This window comes from Xiphophorus couchianus, chromosome 22 (assembly GCF_001444195.1).
Source record: "Xiphophorus couchianus chromosome 22, X_couchianus-1.0, whole genome shotgun sequence".
Taxonomy (NCBI): Eukaryota; Metazoa; Chordata; class Actinopteri; order Cyprinodontiformes; family Poeciliidae; genus Xiphophorus; species Xiphophorus couchianus.
In genome coordinates this window covers 6,169,942-6,181,307 of record NC_040249.1, presented here as the reverse complement: position 1 = coordinate 6,181,307, position 11,366 = coordinate 6,169,942, and the positions used below count along the sequence as shown (strand labels likewise).

The window sequence follows — 11,366 nt, the reverse complement described above, 5'->3', positions numbered from 1 at the left end:
AAGCCCACAGGAATTATTCTAGAAGACGACTCACAATCCACTATCCTTTGAGAAACAACAGAGTTGCATAAAATGAACTGTTTAAGCCTTAAATACAACATTAGGCAATGTGAAGCTTCATTTTTAGTCCATTAATGATAATTATGAAAAAAAATATATATATACTGTAATTGTAATGATATAAGATGCACTAATCACCATAGGAGGAGGCAGTTTAATTCAAAAATGTATTTATTTCATCAACCAGATCAGAGATCTGTTTTTTCAGACTTTACATTCAAACAACAAGGTGAGACCACATGCTGAGGATAAAGGGAGAAGGCAGGTTTGTGTGCATGGGTGCTCTCTCTCTCTCTTTCTCTCTCTCTCTCTCTCTGTATTCTGTATGCATGTGTTCCTTCCCACACAGTCCTCTATCTCTTCTCAGACAGTCTTTTGATCAGCTGGCTCCGGAGCTGTTGAGGCAGATGCAGATTCCTCCTGGGTCTTGTCCAGTCCCTGGCTGAAGCCTTGATCGCTCGACTGGCCGCCCTCTCTCACCGTCACGGCGGCGTTAGAGTTGGATGCGTCTATGCTCTCGTATGGCTCCGAGGTCCACTGCAGGAGAAACGGAGACGTTAGACATTTAAGGCTACCTGTCAGATTCGGAGCGCCTGCAGATAGGAGTGGGCATTTATCGCACTGTTCATTTATTGAGATAAATTTCTTATTGTGATAAGATTGTTGATTTGTTGCTGTCATGATAAATTCTAATTAATGATGTTTAAAACCCCACGTATTCTCGTGATTGTTAGCTTTCCTATACTTCCCACTGATTGTTCAATGAGAGCATCAATAAATTTTAAAATATGATTAAATGCAGTTACTGCATGCAGTTTAGTGATAGAAATCACACTATGTGACTGGTGCCCTAAAGTCATTTTTCGCCAAAAATGATTTTGGGGAAAAAATAAATTAATTTTAAAAATAACTGCTGATTTCTTTCCAAATGATATTTTAGGCATAAAAAAAACACAAACTTTTGGCAAAAAATGATTTAGGTCATTATTTTAGGATAGTGACAGAATCAATGACTTTAAAAAAATATGGTGGTTTTTAGTCAAATTATTAAGAAACCATCTTGGAACGTCCAAAGTGAAACTTGCAGCTCCAGAGCTGCAGTTTGCACACGCCTGATTTAGGGGTATCAGCGTAAAAGAGGGCTGAAACGGCATGCAACAATTTTCAGATTTATGTAGGTCTGTGAGATAAATTCCCAATAAAACGCATTCACGTTTGCAGTCAAAGTTTGCGACAAGCTTCTGTGATGTCGTCCTAACCTGCGTGGCTCTGCTGCTGGACCTGTGCGAAGGCCCGGCGGCGATGTTGACGCTGGACGAGGACTGCGTGTCGGTGGTGTTGCCGCCTTCGGCAGCGGACAGGCCGGAGATGACCAGGCCGCTGGAGAAGCTGCGTTTCCCAAACAGAAGGCTGAGTGTGGACGAAGATGAAGAGACCTGGGACGAGACGTGGGAAAAAAATCCAAAGAAACTGTGAGATGGTGGTTTTTTTTATGTGGAGAGGGTGAATGAGGGGTAGATGAAGGTGGCACCTGACTGGAGCGCTGTTGATGCTGCGCTGCCTGCAGCTGAGAGCTGATCCCTCCTGCTCCGGACAGACGAGGGACCTGAAGAAAACAAACACATTTAGTTAGAGAGACTTCACCGAAGCATCTGCTGGTCGCTAGGAACAAACGTGTTTACCTGAGAGAAAATAGAGGCGATAGAAGTGTTAAAGGACAGCTGACTGTTGGACAGACGCTGGACCAGCCCATGGGCGGAGCCAGAGTCCAGGATGGGACCTGATTGGCTGCTTACGGGAGGGCGTTGACTCTGAGGTTGCACAGACCGACTGCGGTATTCTCTCCTTCCTGAGGGAACAGAAGCGCAGAGACATAAATGAAGTCTTTAAAGGTGACGTGACGTGTTCATACATACGGAGCATTTTTTAAATCCCTTAGACAATTTCTATTCAAGAAAATTTTTTCTTTTTACAAAATGAAAATTAGTAAAAATTAAACCTAACCCCAATCACTCTCAGAGAACAAATTCATACCAGGACACCAGCTGGTTAAGCATTTTACTAAGTTAGTTACATTTAGTAAATGTTTCATAATGTGTCAAATTTTACATGTAATGCTTTTTTTAGAGCCGTTTTTAAAGATTTTAAATCTTAATAAAGAAATGGGCCTGGTTGGTTTAAGTCGCTGTTGACTTTTAACAAGCGAAAGCATCATTTGGAAAGAGCTTTATGGTGTTTACTCAGCTAATCTTAGTCTGATATTAAAAATGCGTTTAATATGAAACATCTAACCAGAGGAAATCAATCAGGGACGGATACTTTTTGTCACATTTCTGTAAAACCGAAAACACAAATGAAGTCTCTTTTCAAAGGCACCACAGAAACATTCTATGGCTTGTGGTGCAGTGAGGGGTGTGTGCGTGTGTGTTGGTCACGCACCGGTGTTGTGATGCCTGTGGCTGTGCGTCGTCCGCGCTCTGTGCTGGTAGAGGCTCAGGCTGTTGGACGTGACGGAGGACGGCCGGTTGTGGCTCAGCGAAGACGAACCGCCGGCGCCGCAGTCCACATCCTCCATGTTCATGCCGCTGTTGCAGCTGGTCAGGTTGTCCTTACGCACTCTGCAGGACAAACACACACACACACAGACCTCTTATTTATTTATTTATGTGAGTGCTGCAGAAGCAAGATGGTGACGACCCATCAAAATCCATCTGCAAACTTCGACAATCCCAGGTGGCTGAATGTTGCGTAACTGTGCGCACATGTGTGAAAATACATTCTGAATGATGAGACAAAAATCTATTTTAACGCTCGGTAAAAATAAAGCAAAACCTTCAAATGAAGACGTGATCTCAGAGACACTTTGGTCCTGTTCGGAAAGACATTTCTCGGGACCCAAAAGAGAACGGTGCAGTCGCAAAGACGGATATCTCACAGCGATCAGCAGCAAAACTGAGACTATGTGATTTGTTGCAGCTAAAAAAAATAGAGAGAGAAATAAACGCAGCTGCAAGAGCAGAAAGTCCATTTGCCTCTCCATCTTCTCTGTAATCTCCGTCTCCCAGACGCACACCCTCAGTGTCCCTGCATGTGTATTTAAAACTACATTAGCTTGGCAGAGTCCCTCTCCGGCACTGGGAGTCAATATCTGTAAATCCTCAGTGAAGCACTCAGTCAGCCTGGAGGGAGCCAGAGCACAACAATTACAGCGCAGTCCTTTCCAGAGAAATTCATCCTATAACACAACCAGCTGAACGAGCACTTTATGAGGTTAGCATAATGCGCGTTATACCTCGCCTCCAGTTCTAAAAGAGCCAAGCCTTCGGAAATGGCTCAAGCGACTTTTGAAGATTTCCAGAGAACTTCTATAAATTATGGGTTTGACGAATGTAGTACTGAGAAACTAGATTTTTTTTTTCCACCGCTGCTTTCCCAGCTTTCCTATCACAATGATACTATCCTGTCATGAATGAATATAAAATTTTTGTTACAAATAATTGGAGCAATTAGCCAAAATTTCAATAAATATTGACGGTTTCTGCTTCACCACCATCGGTTTGTGTTTCTCCACCATCGGTTTGTGTTTCTCCACCATCGGTTTGTGCTTCTCCTCCATCGGTTTCTGCCTCTCCACCATCGATTTCTGCTTCTCCACCATCGGTTTTTGCTTCTCCACCATCGGTTTCTGCAGTAGCTCCAATATTTCTCAGGTATTTTGAAAATTCTTTTTGGCACCCACCAAAAAATGAAAATGTCAACAGCTGCTGGGCTTAGAGACTACAACACTTACAACAAGAAACCACACCTAAGAACTAATAGTTACTACAACAAAATTAAATGAATGCATTGCATTATCTCAAACGGTTTGTTTCAGTTTTATGGAGCGTTCGCAGAACTGGAGCTGTGTCTCTGAAGTGATCATCTAGCTGAGTTCAAGTCCACGTGGAAGTCATGTGGTCTCTGGAAGGACCTTGACTTGGGGAACCTCAGGAAATGAACTCGTGACCAAACTACATAAAGTCTGATCTATGCTTACACTAAGGATGCTAAACTGAGGACAGAAAAGGAGTAAATTTGACCGAGATCTTAAAGCCGGCTGGTGGAGTGAGGAATGGAAACTGACCGCAACCATTTAGAACAGAGCCAGGAACGAATGGCGTCCAAGCTGAGAGCCCCTCCTCCGATGCTGCGGAGTGTGTGGTGTGTTCCTGCAAACGATGTCGTCAGCGGTGACACGTACCTGAAAAAAATAAAGAAAAGTGTCTTTCTTTGGTACTACGTCTCGAGGGGACAAAATCTGAATTTAACAACGAGCCAGCTTCTGTACTTGGTAGCACACAATCTTACCAAGTATATTTAAAATATTTCTGCTGCAAATGTTTTAGTACACATGAAATAAGACCAAACTAGCATACAAACAACTTTTTAACAGGAGACAGAAGCTTAATTCCTTAATATTAATGAAAAAGTATGAGTTCCACTGGCAGATTATTTCACTTTTAACAAAGGAAAAACGTAACACTTTATTTGAAGGCCTGTTCATAAGACTGATTGTATAACATGAAGGAGTCTTCATGAATGTTTGCTATCATGAAGTGTCATTTGGTAAATAATTACACTTTTAATGCAAAGCTGATATTTTTTGTGGACATTTAATGCAGGTTTTAATGCAACTTTGCACTTGATGTGTCATTATTCACCAAGTAATGCAACGTTGACAATTTTAATGGACTTTTAGTGCAACCTTGCACTATCACAATGATACGGAAGTATCATTGTGATAGTGAATTACAAATGGCTTGTTATAAGTGAAAATATCTGCTAGTGGAACTTTCTTATTGACATTAAAGCAATTATTCATTTGAAACAAGTTCCTACATGTTGCTGAAAAGTTACTTTTAAATCAGTTTTGACTTATTTCAAAGTGCCAAGAATTTGCACTAGAAACTAGACTAAAAATATTTGGTACTATTTCTTTGCATGTAGGTGGATCACGCCTACATGGGGTATCCCAGCGGCTGGTCGCAGGACGAGTTGACCATGTTCCTCAGCGCTTGTTTTGAGTTCTGGATGCTGCCGCGTTCCGGGTTGCGGTTCCGCAGAAACACCAGCTCCTGCTGCTGGCCCGCCCATAAACCGCGCACACACTCCTTATTGATCTGCGGAAAGAGATCCGATGGATGTTTAGCATCTTGTTCGTTACGACAAGCTTAGCCAAAATGTGACGCTGGCCTGACAGTCAAGCAGAATTCCTATTATTAAGTCATTTTGGTGAATTATTACAATAAACTAACAGAAGTAACAGAGTTAAAAAAATCTTTCATTTTGGTCAAGTTTGTAAATATAGTATGCTGCTATCATTTTTCACTTTTTGTTATGCTAGCCACGAATTTCCATGTATTTGAATGGATTTTTATGAGACACAAGTGGTACAAATAGATAGAGTGAGCTCTGATGGTGAAAAACATATCAACAACCTTATATAAATGTAATTATTTTTTTAGATATCATCTTAAGTTTATTTTTAAAATTTAAATGGTTGAAAAATATATACTTTCTAGATATAATTAATAAGTCATAATATTATGGCTAACAATATTATTCTAGTCTTGTTTTACATCATAGCTCAAAGCTTGGCAGATCTAATACACAAGATTTGTGAAAATCAATGTGCGAGTCTTGCAACATTCTCTCGAGCAAATTTTGATCTGAACTTTGACTAGGCCATTTTGATGTTAGGCAAATCTCCACTCCAGCATAAAGTCCTTCACAGCCTCAAGTCGGGTTTATTTCCCTGTCTGGCTCCATGAAACGGCTTCCATCACAGCATAAACCTGCCACCACCGTGTCTCATAGTGGCGACGGTGCGTTCGAGGGGACAGCCTGCGAGCTGGCACTCGTCTCCGCTACCTTGATGACCTTGAAGCTGAGGTGGCGCTTGTACAGCATGATGATCTTGTACTCGTCGGTGCCGTCGTCGATCATGTGCCTCAGGGTGAGCAGCGTGTCGCGACTGGACAGCACCGCCTTACGCCAGGCGGGGTCGCTCTCGTGGCAGATCACCAGGCCGCTGCGGTAGTTCGTGATGGCTTCGTACAGGATGGACGCCTCCTCCGTCTCCTCCAGGCACGTGAAGTGGTCCTGTAGGACAGTCACAGTGAACGGTGAACCACTCGTGGGAAATCGGCCACTGAATCCCAGTACTGTATATTCTTCTGCCGGAGTCGGCTTTACCTGATGCAACTTGAGGCTCATTCTGACGGCAGGTGCCACCACTTTCTGCAGCAGGTCCAGGTCGGTGAAAACCCACTCGTCTTTGGTGGCAATGCGGAAGTCGCCTTTAAACAGGGTGTTGAAACCGTACAGAAAGGACTCCAGGCTTTATGGAGGAAGAGAAGAAGAAGAACTTGTTGTTTGTTCCCCAAATAATTGAAGCAGCCACATTAGAGCTTGAAATGAGGCAATAAAATGGGAGGCAGCCTTTGATAATAAACTAGATGAAGAAAAAAGCTCCTTGACAACAAAAATCTGTTTCAGTTTTTTTTAGGATTTAGCTGTTGGCGCTCTCTTCTGGTCTTTCATTGCAGCTGCAGGAAAGGACTCAGTACAAAGCTCCAATTGTTTAAGGTTGAACTAGACAAGAGGAATTCATGATAAATCATATGAGGCTTCCTAAACATTTTTCAGACCAGAACTACAGACTTAAATTTTGAAATATTTGCATTAACTTTTGACGAGTCAAAAGAAAATTACCAAATTGGGTTTTGGGTATGTTTTGCGAAAACCACCAAGTTTTTGTGAAATACACCCTGGTGCCCAGTTTTTTTTTTTTTTTTTATTTCATCTGGATATAGTCTAATCCAGATGCCAAAACTGGCTGATCCAACATTTGCTATAGCTATGGATACATTTATTCTGTTTGTTAAAAATTTAAGTTGTGAAAACTCTGTCTGATCAGTTTAGTTTCTATATTTTATTAATTCACAGCAAAGGTCATTTCTGTCAAATCACTTTTATTTCAGAGGCTGAGAAATAGTTACTGTGAACACTTTTATATTTAACCAGAAGACACTACGGTTCAACTGACCTCACTGTAAAATGTCTTTTTAAAGTCACTCTTGTTCCAGTAGGTTAAACATATGCTTTCTAGTCCTTTTGTCTCAAAACAAAGAAGTTTTAGGAAAGTTTCTGTTGTTCTTTAAAGCTATCTCCTTTTTCATTTTGCCACACAGAATCCTGCGAATTTTCACCAGCACAACTATGAAAAGTAGTAATTTTTCCATACATGTGCGCTATCATCTTTTACCTGTTGGACATGTTGTGCGACGCCGTGCCAAGTGACCTCCTTCCCAAGACGGACAGGGCGTAGCACAGCGTCACCAGAGGAGAGTCTTCGTCGCTGTCCACAGGCTGAAACATCAATTACGAACATAAACAAAACAACGAATCTTCATGAGAAAGACGTCGCGTCGCAGCGTGCGCTCCTTGGCCCGTAAGTCGGTCTGTACCGTCTCCATCTTGCCAGCGCAGTGCTGGACCCACTCCAGGTAGACGTTGCAGAAACTGGCGCGCGTCACCCCCTGCAGGCAGTGGACGTAGTCCTCGTCGATCTTCACGCTGAACACCTGCGGGTCCCGCTCGATGTGGTGCCACTTGGTGTAGGACTGCAGCGCCTCCTGGATGCTGGCGTCCTTCAGCCAAGCGCCCAGTTTGGGCGAGTGGACCAGGTAGTAGATGATGCTCTGCGGGTGGAGACGGAGGGAGATGGAGCAGTCGAACCACTGAACGCGGCCCTCATCCGGGGCTTTCGGGCTGGAGAGCAAACGTACTTTCAGGTAGTAGGTGATGAGCAGCTTTCGGAGGTCGTACACCTGCAGCATGGTGGCGGCGTTGTTCTCGCTGATGCTGTATCCCTCCAGCAGGTACTTGGTGGCCGTCACCTCCCAGGCCAGCCAGCGCAGGTTGAAGGCGGCGTTGCACGACAACGTGTGAGGCAGGTGGCCCGGCTCGCAGCAGCAGCACCCGTCATCCTCCTCCACGCCTTCGGTGATGGCCTCCACCTCCCTCTGCTGACAGTAGGTGCCTGAGACGACCACACACACACACACACACACATACACATACACACACACACACATGCACACAGGCTGATTATTAACCCTTTCAAATTCATTGAAGTCCAATTCAACTAGAAGTTCTGACTGGCTGTGTCTTCCCTGCAGAAACACTAAATCTCTCTAAGTATGTTTGGTCTAGTTTCTTATGCACAAAACCTTAGTGCACTTAAAAAAAGACTAAACTAATTTACAAGCAACTTTACAACACAATATAGGAGCTTGTTTTAAGTTAATAATACCATAATTTTGATGAAAAAGTACTCAATCATTTGAAAATGTCTTGTTCCACTGGCAGATTATTTTCTTTATAACTAGCACTTTTTCAGTCCAACTCCTCTGTAAATGTAACAGAGAAGCATTGTTGTGATGATGAATGTTTTAAAGAACAGGAGCTTCTTAAAGAGACAGAGGCCCAATTTCAAGGCGCCAAATTACAAAGTCCAATTTGTTTTCCATTATGTGTGACTATAGACAAAGCATTTTTATAGCAAATGGAGGCAACATAGTTACTTTATTGTGCTGTGATATGGGGCTATGTGCCTGGAAAATACATAACACCGCCCCTTTAAGAGTATTTTATGTGGAATTTCTTTGACAGACCTGCACTAAATAGTGCATGATTGTAAGGTGTAAAAAAGGAAAATGATATCCAGGTGCTTCAAAAATACTCTGATATTCTTAAATAAAACAGCACAACTTTGTTTCGCAAAGACGAACGGACTTAACAGTCCACTGGTGGAGACGGGAAGCTCCAGCAGATTGTTTGCTAATTTCTGGAGGAGCTGAGTGAGGAGCGGACGGTCCAGCTGTACCTCTGAACTCCAGGCCCCTGAGCTGGAAGGTGACGAGGCCGTTGCCGATCTCGATGAGGTGGACGAGGGCGTTGAGGTAGTCAGAGGCCAGGATGAAGCAGTCTCCGGCGCTGTAGTTGCCCCACCGGCCCAGCATGAGGTCCCCGCACAGCGAGTGCTGCAGCGAGCGAGTCAGGTACTCGTAAAAAATCGAGTTCAGGTTGTTGTCGTCGCAACCTGAAGGGGGCAACGGAGAGAAAACGTGACATGTTCTGACAGGATTTAACGGGGGGGGACAGAGAAGTGAAGAACTACGGCGACCTGACCTGTCTCCTTGTCCACCTGGGACACCAGCCTGCTGTTGGAGTTGTCGATGCGCTTTGTGCTGACAGGAACAGGAAATGAAACAGGATCGTTAGCCATTTTCGTCACTCGGACCTCGCCACAAAGATATTGTGCAACAAGAATCTGTTCAAGATGGCTCTACAGACTTTTCCAGATTTCTATTTACAAAAACCTCAAAAATCGGTTTCCTTCCCCTTTACAATCATGCAATGATTTCACGTGAAAACCTAAACGTTTGCTTCGTGAAAGTCGGATTTTCGAGCTGCTCGAACTGAACAGTCTTCATCCTTCCCCAGAGCCGCGTATCAGGACTCAAACTGACAACTTTCTCATCAGACCCCTGCTGAGCTGAGGCTGCCAGCGATTCGCAGCTTCCAGGATTTCATTCTGGCTCTAAACATAGCCTCTGAGAGAGACTGCACAACAAAGCCGTCAGAGTATTTTTAGATGTCTCTCGTGGAAATGCTCATGAATAAGTGAGAGGAGACAGAGTGGGAAGATTTGCTGCGTGTCGGTGGTTTGCTCAGCTTTAGGAGGAGGCAAAAGGTGTTTTTTTATTTTTCCTGCTATCAACTTTCCTATTAGATAAACTAGCTCTGCTCATGAATGCGTAAACATTACATGAATAAATCAAGAAAGGCGTATAAATAAATAAGCCGACAGGCTTTATTCTGAAATCTTCAGGTTGTGCCGACAAAACGCCTCTCGCTTGTTTTTTCCGGCTTGGCCGTGCGGCAGGCGGCAAAGGCCTCACTTGTAGTTCCGCTCCCAGAACTTGACGGGCCGCGGGTAAGACGTGATGAAGATGGCGCTGCCGAGGAAGGGCGCCAGCGGCGTGTAGAAGATGGTGGTGAGCAGAGTCTGCAGCAGCAACATGGCTGAGTCTGGACGGAGGCAAGTGAAGGGAAGTAAAAGGCGGAAGCGACACCAAACACTCAGAGCAACGTGTGGGAACTGTGATGTAAAACAAAAAGAAAAGTATTTGCTTCCTTAAAGACTTGTTTTGTTTTTGTTGGTTTGTCAAATGGAAATGTTTCAGATCGGCAAATAAATTTCTATACAAAGTGAATACAGTTTTCAGATTTCAGATACAAGACCGCCCCCGTTAGTTAAGGCATGAATTAATTGCAATAAAGCACATTTTTGGTTGTAATTTCATAACCCACTCCCAGGCCTGATTGTTCAGCTTTATTTACTCATTCCAAATAACATTTATGTTTTTATCTGCAGATGTCCGTTGTTGCACACTTTTTATTCTCACACATTGTGACCAGTGTATATTTGTAATGCTCAAATACACACATTTTGAACGTTTTGTAATTAACCAACTCAGTTCCTTTGGACTGGAGTACGCTGTTTTTATAACAGAGTATTTATGGTAAAGTTGGATTTACTGCAGGTATATCTATCTTTGTGTGAATGTACTTGCTTTAAGTGCCACTTTGCTGCTGTTGCACAGAAATTCCCCCATCGTGGGATGATGAAGGATATATCCATTCTGTTTCTTCTATAGTAAAATCAGAAAATCGTTAAATGAAAACCTGTCTGACAACATGAAGTAGGCCAACTGAGCTCAAAAAGCAACACGACCTAAAGAAACTCAAACCATATGATTAACCTGGAAAGAGTTTTTGGAGTTTTTTTTAACCACATTGAGAGGCGATATCCACAACAACAGAAAACAGTGGAGAGCTTTCCTAAAAGTGGGCAGGTTCACTAAAATACTCCAGGAGTCCATCAGTGACTCTTTCAGGAGGTCACACAAGAATCTAGAGATAAAAAACGAGAGGTGACAATCACAGCTTGGACCATCTCAGTTTCTTGTCACAATTTATTTGACGATCTGACTGGAACATTTGAATGTGACTAAACAAAAGTTAAAACAGAAACAAAACTGTAGCGGCACAGTGTTTAGGGAAGGATACGAGGCACAGCGAAAGGCTGAGCGAAGGCATGGAAGGCGCTGCCCCAGGCGATCTGCCAGGGAGCGATGTAAACCAGGATGAAGTGGAGCTTTAGCAGCAGCTCACGCATCTGGACAGGAAAAAAAAAA

At 43.3% G+C, this 11,366-nt stretch overlaps 1 protein-coding gene across 1 annotated transcript in view; it reads right to left on the bottom strand.

The window, feature by feature from the left end:
• Positions 1 to 217: 217 nt before the first annotated feature.
• The window catches only part of pcnx2 (pecanex 2), a 28,108-nt gene continuing 16,959 nt past the window's right edge, over positions 218 to 11,366 (bottom strand). Inside the window, exons 25-40 of the mRNA XM_028007237.1 lie at positions 11,239 to 11,347; positions 10,068 to 10,197; positions 9,295 to 9,353; positions 8,990 to 9,205; positions 7,890 to 8,143; positions 7,569 to 7,802; positions 7,367 to 7,470; positions 6,295 to 6,439; positions 5,971 to 6,201; positions 5,062 to 5,219; positions 4,184 to 4,300; positions 2,500 to 2,678; positions 1,743 to 1,909; positions 1,592 to 1,666; positions 1,320 to 1,496; positions 218 to 597 (exon numbers count right to left, since the gene is read on the bottom strand). Of these exons, the coding sequence (XP_027863038.1) occupies positions 424 to 597; positions 1,320 to 1,496; positions 1,592 to 1,666; positions 1,743 to 1,909; positions 2,500 to 2,678; positions 4,184 to 4,300; positions 5,062 to 5,219; positions 5,971 to 6,201; positions 6,295 to 6,439; positions 7,367 to 7,470; positions 7,569 to 7,802; positions 7,890 to 8,143; positions 8,990 to 9,205; positions 9,295 to 9,353; positions 10,068 to 10,197; positions 11,239 to 11,347 (2,529 nt within the window). The 3' untranslated portion in view covers positions 218 to 423. The remainder of the gene's footprint in view (positions 598 to 1,319; positions 1,497 to 1,591; positions 1,667 to 1,742; positions 1,910 to 2,499; positions 2,679 to 4,183; positions 4,301 to 5,061; positions 5,220 to 5,970; positions 6,202 to 6,294; positions 6,440 to 7,366; positions 7,471 to 7,568; positions 7,803 to 7,889; positions 8,144 to 8,989; positions 9,206 to 9,294; positions 9,354 to 10,067; positions 10,198 to 11,238; positions 11,348 to 11,366) is intronic.